General features: G+C 41.3%; 1 protein-coding gene across 17 annotated transcripts in view; it reads right to left on the bottom strand.

Moving 5' to 3' along the window:
• MSRA (methionine sulfoxide reductase A) overlaps positions 1–12,580 on the bottom strand; it is a 547,769-nt gene that overhangs the window by 301,888 nt on the left and 233,301 nt on the right. The window contains exon 2 of one of the 17 annotated variants that reach the window (XM_045462069.1): positions 748–1,635. The exons of the other annotated variants lie outside the window; for them this stretch is intronic. Coding sequence (XP_045318025.1) covers positions 748–868 — 121 coding nt within the window. The 5' untranslated portion in view covers positions 869–1,635. The remainder of the gene's footprint in view (positions 1–747; positions 1,636–12,580) is intronic. 17 annotated transcript variants of the gene reach the window in all.

Raw genomic sequence — 12,580 nt, 5'->3', positions numbered from 1 at the left:
GTGCGGCTGCTCCAGACCAGCCTATTTCCTTTGCTCCTCTCTTCTCTCCCCGCCCCCCCCCCACCCCAGCTCCCCCGGCCCTTGGTGTTTGAGCAGACTTTCCTCCAGCCGGCCACTTGGTACCTTAGCATCTGGTCTGATTTCTGGAATACGGATTGGCTTCTCCTACATCCAGGACTTAATTGGGTAAACACCACCAGGATAGTCAAAGCATCAAATCAGCCACAGGTGAAAAGTGAGTAATAACCCTCAAGGTTCTTGCTTCCTCGAATCAAAGTCAAAAACCTCAGTTTGTCAGGATTAATCCGAGTGGCCACCTATGACTCCACCAAACCCTCAACCTTACTCCAGCTCCTGTGGCAGCACTTTGTCAGAAGTGAATTTAAAGCTTCTTTTCCCCCTATGGGGTGACCTGGCCCCCATTTCCCCCACTGGCCTCTCATTCAACCTCCTCCACATACTAGCCTATCTATCTATTCCACTGACTTCCTAGGACCCTCCTCATTGGCTGTGCACTTTATTCCCAGGTTACTTCCTTGTACCTGACATATAGGACTGTATCTTCGGTCCATTCATCAAGGTAAAAGGTTCCTCACAATTAGTCAACTTAATAACCATGTACTCTAGAAGGTACCCCTTCTTCACCTTGGACACTCCAGCCATGCCCTTAGTCATGCCCACCTGTTCACTCCTGCTTATCCAAGCAGCTTAGGCCCAGCCCAACAGCCATCATCCTGCTGTACCCACCTGGTCCCAACCGGGAGCAGTTTTGCCTGGCAATTCTAGCATTAGCCCAAACAACCACAGTTCCAACAAACAAGTTGAAATGTATCTGGAAAAGTTGCAGAATCAAAAAATTTGAAAACATTCAATGTTGAGTTTCTGAAAAAAACTAAAACAAACTTGGAACCAAATAGATCTTGTAATTATTTTAAACTAGGTGCATATAATTTGTAATAGCTATATTCAGTGATAAGATTGTTTTGGACATTTAAGGACACCAAATGTCCTAACATCACATGATGTGAAAATGCTACATGCTAATAGCTATAGTTTCATAAGCTAGTGGAAATGAGAAGATCATTTTAGCTGTGACTTAATGACACAGGGAAAGTTTAAGGGTGGATTTCTAAAAGATTGGCTTTTAGAAAGGTAGCTCTTTAGTCAAAACTGTGAAGTCATCCTTTAGTACAAAGTTGTAATAAACATTAGCCCATTAAAGGAAAAAAAGACTTTCATGAAAAGTAGACACAGAGACCTGAAGTTTTAAGGAAATATTTTTTAAAGTAAAAAAAAATACATAAAGTCAAATCATCATTTGTCTGAACAAAAAGGAGGCAACCACAGTATGAATAAGCAAATGACAAAGGCTTTAAAACTATTAAAGCTTAGTTTTATAATGTGTTTTCTATCTATATTTGATTTCTAAAAGCACTGGATAGTCACTTCAAATAGAGTAACAAAATCATGCTGTAAAGGCATGCAAACTCATCACTATAAGATGGGTTGAAAATGTATCTGGTCCTCTCTGTCTTATTCTCCTACTCAGCTCCATCCATCTCTATTCCTGCCACTGGACAGGCTCCCTTCAATGGGCCAGTCTTAAAACCGGAGCGACTTCCACACTGGTGGGAGCTGGAATAAAAAAAGAGAAGATAAGACTTGGAAACATTTTAGGTTTAAAAAAAAAAAAAGCCAAAGAATCCTTCCAGAATGTAGCACTGAAAAGGCTTTTGGAGGGGTGCCTGTGTGGCTCCGTTGGCTGAGCATCTGACTCTTGATTTCAGCTCAGGTTATGGTCTCGCAACTCAAAAGTTCAAGCCCTACATCAGGCTCTGTGCTGACAGTGTGAAGCCTGTTTGGGATTCTCCCTCTCCTTCTCTCTCTGCCCCTCCTCCCTCTCTTTCTCTCTCAAAATAAATAAATAAACTTTAAAAAAGTTTTCAAAAAAGGCTCTTGGAGGTTGTCACAGAAAAGAAGATACACAGTGTTTTATAAAAATGTATACAGCATTAACAGAATGTCTGGACATAAATATCTTTCTGGGACAATGTAACCTTTTTTTCTTTATTGCAGTAGAAGCCAGGTCCTTTGACGTAGTAAATAGTAGGCATTAAAGGACTCAGGCTGGAGAACAAGACCATTGATTGTCTACATGTGATAAAGGCAAAGCATAAATCAAAGATAACCCTGTGATGTTTACAGTTTGAGTGACTGCTAGAAAAGTGAGGCCATTGACAGGGGGGAAAATGGGAATGTCAGAAAGAGAAGTTAATTTGGGAGTGAGAGTGATAAAAGGTTTGGGTTTAGCATGTAAAACAATAAATATGCTGCTGAAAAGTGGTTTCATAATCAACCACTGAAACTACGATAACTGCTCTAGACACTAGGTATCAGTGTTGGACATGATGAGCTGTATCAACAAAGCCAAAACCATCAGCAGACAAAACTATCAGCACCAGCCAAGGGTAGGTGGGCAGTCACAGTCAGGTAACAGAATGAGCGTGACATCAGGGAGCATAGCCAGGGTCAGCTACCATAATCAGCAGAAGGACAACATGTCCGAGAGAGCAAAACATGAGAGATGGAAACTTCAGTACAACCCAGTGTCAAGGTCAATAGACCCAAGTGAAAAGGAAAGATAAGAGTACCAGGATTCAGGTATGGTACAGCCCAAAGCGCTTTTCTGGAAGAATAGCCTGGAATAACAGAGCCTGATCTGAAGTCCCAACTCTCACGCCACCCCCACTCCACACCAAAACCAGCTCTGGTCTACCAGTGCCTGACCCAAGCACTGGAAACTTAATGGATGATCTGTAAAACAAACTGTTAGAGAATGAAAAGACTAGACACAGAGTAGGACATGTTTTCAAGTCATATATCCGAAAATGGATACAACTCTTAAAACTTAGTAAGAAAACAAAAAACCCAAATACAAAAATGGATGAAAGATATATGTAGACACTTCACTGAAGATATGCAAATTGAAAACGCAAATGAGAAGATGCTCAGCATTATATATCATCAGGAAATTGAAAATTAAAACAATGAGATACCACTACACATATATTAGAATGACAGAAACCCCACACACTGACAACACCAAATTCTGGTGAACATGTGGAACAACAGAGGCTCTCATTCACCGCTGGTGGGAAAGAGAGATGGCACAGCCACTTGGGAAGAACTTTGGCAGTTTCTTACAAAGCTAACATCATCTTACCGTGTGATCCAGCAATCACGCTCCTAGGCTCATACCCAAAAGAGTTGAAAACTCACGTGCATGCAAAAACCTGCATGCAAATGATTATAAAAGCTTTCCCCATAATTGCAAAAATCTGGAATGCCTTTCCATAGAGGAATAAACTATTATACATCCATACAATGGAATATTATTCAGTGATAAACAGAGATCAGCTATCAAGCCACAAAAAGGCATGGAATAACCTTAAATGCATATCGCTAAGTGAAACACCAGTCTGAAAAGGCTGTGTAGCATATACTCCCAAGTATATTCTGGAAAAGGTAAAAATACAGACAGTAAGAAGTCAGTGGTTGCCTGGGATTCAGAGGCAGAAAGGAAGGGATAAAGAGGTGGAGCATAGGGAATTTTTAAGTGAAATTCTTCTGTATGATACCATAATGGTGGCTACACGTCAGTATACATTTGTCCAAACCCATAGAAGGTACAACACAAAGAATGAACCTTAATGTAAATTTCTGGATTCAGCAGAAAATAATGTATCAATATTAACTCATCAAGTATAACAAATGTATCACACAACGCAAGGTGTTAATAAAAGGCAAAAATCTGTGTGTGGGATTGGGGTCAGGGATAATGACACAAGAGCTCTTTGTACTTCCTGCTCATGTTTCTCTAAGCCTAAAGAGAAAAAAAAAAAAAAACACAAAAAACCTAATGGATGCAAACCTTCATGAAAATGAAAAGAAATCTGCCCTGCCTACCACTGTATCTGACACTTCACACAGTTACTTTCACAGAATAGGTACTAAATTTTAGAAAACTTTTCAAAAGAGAACTCCTAACATGAATGTATGTATATACCAAATGTATTATTGAGTGTGAGGCCACTTAAAAACATGCCAATTCACTCTTTTTTTTTTTCATCAAATTAAGAGAGACGTTATCAGTACTATCAGCACAGACTACAGGTTTTGTGGTACACTATTAAAATGACTCAAATATGACAGACACAATGATTTTTGTTTTAGTTTAATACTATTTGGCTTTAAATGAAGGCTTCATCTTGCATTTTATGGTGTATTTTAAAAACCAAACCATATTCTGTAATTATTTTCAAGAAAGCTATTATTTTGCACTTTATTTTTAGAGTAAAATTCAGCACCAAGGAAATTTATTTCAAATATATATGTGAAATACCTAAATGTTAGTTCCTCCTCCAGAACTGAATGTCATATGACTACAGTACTCAGAAGCGATATCATAATGTGAAGTCTTCTAAAGATGAATGAAAGACAATGAGTCCTCTTATGAAGAGACAAAAAAACCATTTTAAAACACTCATATACAGATGTTAGGGCTTCCTTTATTCCCTTAGTGAATTTCATTTGTTTCTCTCCCCATCAGTGTAAATTACTGTACACTTCCCTCTCAGATCATGGGCACCCTGGTTCTATCTCTGCCCAGGTATGTTGTTGTTACTGGGTCAACCTGATCCGTCCTTGGATTTCCTAGCAGGCGCTGTAGTCTGTGGGTGTCCACTTTACGCAATCAATCATCCATCTGCTGCCCTACCTCCAGGCCATGTGACCAGTCCATCTGTGCTTCCTGACAGCATGGGCTGCCCTGCTCATGTGCATGTGCTGTTGTGACGTGTTTTCTCTCTCTCTCTCTCTCTCTCACATACACACACACACACACACACACACACACTCAATCTCTTTCTTTCACACACACACACACACACACACACACACACATTCATTCTCTCCTCTGTCTCTCACACACACATTCATATTCTCTCTCTCTCTCTCTCTCTCACTTACACACACACACATTCTCTCCTCTCTCTCACACACACATACACATTCATTCTCTCTCTCTCTCATACACATACACATTCATTCTCTCTCTTTCACACACACACATTCATTCTCTCTCTCTCACACACACACATACACATTCATTCTCTCTCTTTCACACACACACACACACATACACATTCATTCTCTCTATATCCTTCACACACACACACACGCACATACACACACATTCATTCTCTCCTGTCTCTCATACGTACACACATTCATTCTCTCTCTCAAACATACACACACACACACACACATTCATTCTATCATTCACACACACACACACACACATATTCTCTCCTCTCTCACACACACATACACATTCATTCTCTCTCTCTCACACACACACACACACATTCATTCTCTCTTTCACACACACATTCACACTCTCTCTCACACACACACACATTCTGTTTCTCTCCTTCACACACACACACACACACACACACACACACTCAATCTCTTTCTTTCACACACACACACACACATTCATTCATTCTCTCCTCTGTCTCTCACACACACATTCATATTCTCTCTCTCTCTGTCACTTACACACACACACACATTCTCTCCTCTCTCTCTCACACACATACACATTCATTCTCTCTCTCTCTCATACACATACACATTCATTCTCTCTCTTTCACACACACACATTCATTCTCTCTCTCTCACACACACGTATACACATTCATTCTCTCTCTTTCACACACACACACATTCATTCTCTCTATATCCTTCACACACACGCACATACACACACATTCATTTTCTCCTGTCTCTCATATGCACACACATTCTCTCTCTCACACATACACACACACACACACACACACACATTCTATCATTCACACACACACATATATTCTCTCCTCTCTCTCTCACACACACACACATTCATTCTCTCCTCTGTCTCTCACACACACACATTCATATTCTCTCTCTCTCCCTCTCTCTCTCTCTCTCACACACACACACACACTCATTCTCTCTCTCTTTCACACACACACACATTCACACTCTCTCACACACACACACACACACATTCTGTTTCTCTCTCTCCTTCACACACACACACACACACACACACACACCTGTGGAAACTTTGTTCCTTCTCTGTTCCACTGATACCGTGGGCTACCTGTGGCTTTTTTGCTGCAGTTGCATCACTAACCTGAACTCTGTGCCCCATACAACTAGCCAGGCATGGTGGTGTTAAATTGCTTTCACTTGCTTGTCATGTGTGACTCCTCATCTAGAAGTGGCGCTTTCATTCTGCTGCAACTGGTCTAAATTACAGGGTGAGCCTCATTCATCAGTGGCTCACCTACACACAGCCGCTGATTTCTCCTATCTACTCACCATTCGTTCTGACAGATCTTATAGTTGTTTTGTCTGTTTCGTCTCGGCAGTGTTTGCTTCCAATCCACATTTGGAAACCGACCTAAATAACTAGGTTGTATTTTCTTTTATGGAATGTCTGTAGGTTATCGAATCTCAGGGCAACAGGGCCAGGCCCCTTTCCTGGAGTTGCTGTGTCGAGGTTTTCTGAGGGCATACATCACAGCAGGACCACTAGCAACACCACCACCTGTCATGAGGGCCTCTGGGGTGAGGCAGGCAGAACCTAAAGGAACCAATGCCCAGAACACCAATGAGCAGACCAAAGCTACAAATCTAAAGGGAAAAGCCCGGGAGAGCAGCTGTCACAATCTGCAAAGACAAAGTCAGGGATGTGGAAGATAAGATCCAGGAAAATGGAAAACACCACACCTGGCTTCTCTCCTCAGCATATGCCCAGATCACTTACCTTGAGTCCTATATCCCCTACCACAGTATATATTCCTAGAGAAGAATATTCAATATACTCTTTATTAACTTTCTCAGATGCCCAGAAGAATGCTGTTCAGCTAGTGGAGACTCGATACATATAGGAAGGGAAAGAAAAGGGAACATGACTTATGTATCTCGTGACAGGAGGGAAGAGAGAGAAACATTACTACAGACTTGAGAATGACATGAGTCCCTAAGGACCTGGTTTCACCATGAAGTCTGTACTTTACCATCTGGATGATTATGAACCTTGTTCCGACCATTTTTATAGGTTCCTTTGACTATACTCAAATGGAAGATCATAGGGGTACAACAATTTAAAATAAATGAAAAAGGCTCTTGGACACATACTGAATAGAATACATGGGCTGATGGAGGACCTCAGTTGCCTGATGCACTCTCTAAGTGGGCCAGATGCCCAACACCCCTAAGCTCAATTCCACCGATGTAAGGTATTCCATGTTTAAGGACACTGTTTCTGCTTATAGCTGGAAAAGGCCTATCATCTTCCTCTTTACCTCCAGGCTGCCCAAGGACCCTTCCAGGTCACTCCTTCCATCTGTTCAGACAGGTGCCTAGCCACACCAACAAGCAATGGTGTTCCCACTTCCAACAACCCCCATTTGTCTCTGACCACTAACCAGTCCTCAGAATGCCCTGGCCAAGAATACAGCAGATGAACATCTTATGCAACCTCCCTATTTGGTAAAACTAAAACTTTGGGTAAAATCCATATTTAAAACATATATAAAAAAATGTTACATTTAACAATAAAATACTAAAAACTCTTCACAAAGCTGCTATGAAAGAAAGAAGCATGTAGGAGCTAAAAACAAGGTGAAATAAGAATCCCAGAAGGGGCACAAGCTCAAAAGCACTTGGGAGTTTCTTCTGAACCTACTTTGGTAGCTACCTGGGGTGGGGGAAGGAGGGCAGGAGGTGAGGCCTAGGGACCTCCCCCAGATGAAGACTCTAATAGGAACCACCCCCATAGAGGTGGAACTTCATGGAACAACATCCTCAATGTACAGGTGAACAGAGAAAGACACTGGGCCCATCAAAAGTGCAGCATGAAAACAGGACTATCTGAATTTGGGTACTCTGAGGAGAGAGGAAAGCTACTTCCTCTGAGATCTTATAACCACCAGCCACCCAGACACAGGCACAATGTCCAAATTCTTGCTACCTATGTGGTACACACACACACACACACACACACACACACACACACACACACAAATTTAAGTAGAGAATTTAACAAAAGGTGTGTTTCTGGTGGATAAAGCCCCCAAGTGCCTAAAGTTATCTAATAGCAATCCTCTCTGGCAGAGTGTCCCTTTAGTCCAGCCTTCCAGGATGCCCTCACCCCAGAGTTAATCCCTGTGCCGTGTGGTTAAAAAACCAGCTTCCTAAGTTTATAGCAGCTTTATGCATCATTGCCAAGACCTGGAAGCAACCACAATGCCCTTCAAGAGATGAACGGCTTTATAAATGTGGTGCATCCAGAGAACAGAATATTATTCAGCACCAAAAAGAAATGAGCTGTCAAGCCATGGAAAGACGGGAAAAAACTTAAATGTGTATCATTAAGTGAAAGAAGCCAATCTGAAAAGGCTATCTACTGTGTTATTCCAATTATGGGACATTCTGGAAAAGGCAAAACTATAGAGACAGTAAAAAGATCAGTGGTTGCTGGGGTGGGGGTGGGAGGAAGAGTTGAATAGGCAGAGCACAGGAGTTTTAGGGCAGTGCAACTACTCTGTATGATAGTATAATGGTGGATACCTGTCATTATACATTTGCCCAAACCTGTAGAATGCACACCAAGAGTGAACGCTAATGTAAACTGTGAGCTTTGGGTGATAATTGTGTGTCAAAGTAGGTCCATCAGTTGTAACAAATGTACCACTATAAAGGGGGATGTTGATAGTAGGGGAGTCTATGTGGTGAGGGGGGAAGCATACTGGGGAGGGGGGACAGGGGATATATGGGAAATCTCTGTACCTTACTCTTAATTTTGTTGTGAGGTTAAAACTGCCCTAAAAAAAATGTATTAATTTAAAAATGTTGTTGAAGATCCAAAAAAAGATGGCTTCTTCCTGATGTCACCGCCCCCCCCCCCACCCCCAGTATGTGGCTTAGCCATTTTACAACCTGACTCTCAAAAGTAGACAGATGGTTTTCCCTGGAGCATTTTCAAACTATCAAACACAACCTAACAAGCCTTAAACAAGGTGACAGATTTTTTTTTCTTGTGTACAAAGATACGCAAGTTCAGGCACCTATGACTTTTTGTCAACCCACCCTTCAGGAGCAAAGCAGGTCTGCTGACAGGGGCATGGGTGTTACGGTAGCTAACAGTTCCTCATCTCCAGAACTAAGGAGGGGAGGGAGCGCTTTCAAATAAACATGTTCAAGGAGCCAGAACTGAAACTGAAGACGAAAGGAACACAAGTGGATTGGAAGAAACTGGATGCTCTGGGCCCTTCTGCTTTGCGACCTGAAACTCATGTAAAAACATCTATGCTTTCGGAACCTAGATACAGCTAGGTGCCCAGATATAGCTCTGAGACTCTGGAGAATGGAAAGGCCCCCTTCTCATGCCTTCCGGCACTTTTCTCTGGATGGACCCCCTCAAAATCCTGGGGATTTTCATAACTTCCAGTGTGCAGGCTTAAAGCAGGCCTGAGGATTTAACGAGGTGAGGGAGGTCTCCTCCTCCTCCATGTGTTCCAGCCCAGAGTGAAGTTGTCCCTGATCCTCAACTGCTTCTAGACTTCGTTCCAGAGATGCAGCTCCTTGGTCTAAAGAATGAGGATTCTGTAGGGGGAAGCCCCCTCTTTCATTCAGAGTATCTTGGACATGGTTTCAATATTAGACACCTGTGCAAATTTTTTATCTGGAGAAAATACTTAATGCTTATTAGAAGCTTCAAAACTTACTGGAACAGATGACCTTTAAGATCTATCAACTTAAAAAGAAAATTTGAAAAAAAAAAAAAAAGACTCTTAAATACAGAGAACAAACTGGTGGCTACCAGAGGAGAAATGGGTAGGGGGATGGAATTAAGATGTATAGACTTCCCATTATAAAACAGATTAAGTCATGGAGATGAAAAGTACAGCATAGGGAATATAGCCAATAATATTATAATTACATTGCATAGCGACTACACTTACCATGGTGAACACTGAGTAACGCATAGAATTGTCGGATCCCTATGTTGTACACCTGAAACTAATAGAACTTCGTTAATTGTATTTCAATAAAAAAAGAAAAAGAAATCTACGTTTCTATAGATCAGGTTCACCTAAAGTCCCAGACACTTTTTACAAACCATTTTCAAAATTCTAGTTTATTCCTACAACAACTTCACAAGCTTAATTTCTTTCAAAGTATCGTAAAATGCTCAAGAAGGACATGTGACAAAGCATTTATTGGAAATGGATAAAGAAAAAGCTTAGAAGGAGACAGTCTGAAATACAACCTCTGTTTCCTTTTCAAAAGAAATGCTATCAGAAGAGCCTGTGGGTACCTCTAATTATCAGGTGTCACACTGAGCAACTCACTGTTTCTGAGTACTTGGCATTGTTGTAAGTGCGAGCGACAATGCAACTGTTTCATAGGCCCATGACAAAGATCATCCCAGGAAAATGTTTTGTAGATTTTATAAATTTAGTGATTAATATGAGCTACTAGAACACCTGTGGACAATATTAAGTTACAAACAGTTCTAAACCTAAGATGGGCACTGTGTAAGTCACTACTTGTTGTGATTTTTTTTTAGGACTATTGTAATAATAACAGTACTGGAGTATAAAGGCAAGGTATCCTTAACTGGAGGAAAGAAGGAGAAAGAAAGGGAAGGGGAGGAGGAGGGGAAGAGGAAATCACCGAAAAGAAGAGGAAGGGGACAGCAACACATAACAGGGTCCCGCCCCACTGTGGGTAAGCAGTCCTCCTGATAAAGCTTCCGCCACACAGAAACCACACTAGCTCCCATTTGCAAAGAGTAAAGGCGCTGAGATCACTTTGGTCCCTCAGTGCTCCCTGATAGACTGCAATACTACCATCAGAGGCCAGGATTTATTAAGCAAAGCCTAGCTCACAGCTGAAGGGACTCAGTGGTTTGTAGCTGAGTCACATGCCGATGAGGCCTGGGCGAATCAGAGGTGTCCGCGTGGCAAAACAGCAGTGAACTCTTCTGAAGCTGCTCTGTTCCTACTAGACCAGTAGCTCACAGGATGGGTGACCGTGTTTTCATATGGGTCCCTCTTGTTTAAATTGTAACTGGCAGATGGGGCAGTAATTGACCCAGATATTTATTTTTAATGTAACTTAGGAAAAAAGAAAAAAAGAAAGAAAGCTCATTCGAAGGCTCTAAAAATTGTCCATCATTATGAAGTGATTAAGACCCAGAGTATCACATAAAATTCCTAGAGAAGCTCAACCCCCTATAAGGTTATTTTCTCATATTACATTATGGCTCCATTTTATGTGATTTGAAAATATCAGTGTAGGCACATTCATCAATTGCTTTTGCAATTATGTTTTAAGAACTGCTTGCTATGGCAAATTCCTTTTAATCTCCCTCCTAAATCTTTGAGAATATAATCCTGAAACAATGAAAGAAGAACCTATTTCTACTGCTGGGTGAATGTAAAGAATGTTTTTATTATTGTTCCTTTTCATTTAATTTATTTTCCATGTGAAGAGCCTATGAGAATTTTACTATCAGATATGCTGAAATACTGGCACATTTAACTAGTTAAAGTCTGTCGGTCTGTTGACCTTTGACCACCACACCTGTTCCCAGCAGTGGTTTAAGCTGCTCAAGGAGAAAGATGGATTGAACAGCGAAATAAGCTAGAGAACATGAAAATATCAAGGTCATACGAAGAATATATGGAACATGCTCTAGTCTTCAGAGGATCCATAAACCATCAAAATGTATTCACTACCCCTTCCCTTAAATGACAAAGAATAGACCCTGACACAACCAGGATCTTTGGCCAATAAATCCAACATGAAGGAAAGGCACCAACACTTCCTTGACCATGTGAGGACAGAGGTCTTGTGTTGCCTCATCTGTTGGTGTTTGCAGCTAGCAATCCTTTGATCTATAGAAAATACCTATCTTCTGTGATGTCTAATGCTGGATTGAAGTATTCTGTCAAGCTCAAAATGTCTCTAGCAAAGTGTACCTGTGTGTATTTCATTTCACATTGGGAACTTAGGACAACCCTTTAGCATGGTGATCCCATCACTATATCAGCATGAGAGACCAAGTGATTTGGTCAAGATTCTGCATGAGAGCTCCCAGGATAGTCGCTCTTATTTTAGAATCCAGGGATGAAGAGCATCTCTGATGACAAAGAGCTGTTCTGAGGTCAGTAATGCTGGATGACTGTAGATTTTATTTATCACAGTGTCAGCTCCCTTACAGATTGAAAAGTGGAAGTAGACATGAGCGAGGTGATTATTCAGATCATGAGGCCACGCTCAGTGGACAAATCAATTTGCAGATTCCGTGTCCTAACGCTGCAGACCCTGCAGGTCCACAGCCCAGGCTGGAAACCAAATTTGTAGAAGCTTGGAAAGAGAGTGAGTCCACAATGTCCTCTTGTTGAATGATTTCTTTTCTCATTTGTAGGTCTAGGGGAAACAAGGTACCAAC

The sequence above is a fragment of the Leopardus geoffroyi genome, chromosome B1 (genome assembly GCF_018350155.1).
Source record: "Leopardus geoffroyi isolate Oge1 chromosome B1, O.geoffroyi_Oge1_pat1.0, whole genome shotgun sequence".
Classification (NCBI taxonomy): Eukaryota; Metazoa; Chordata; class Mammalia; order Carnivora; family Felidae; genus Leopardus; species Leopardus geoffroyi.
The sequence above is the reverse complement of the archived record's forward strand: the minus strand, read 5'-3'. Positions and strand labels throughout refer to the sequence as shown.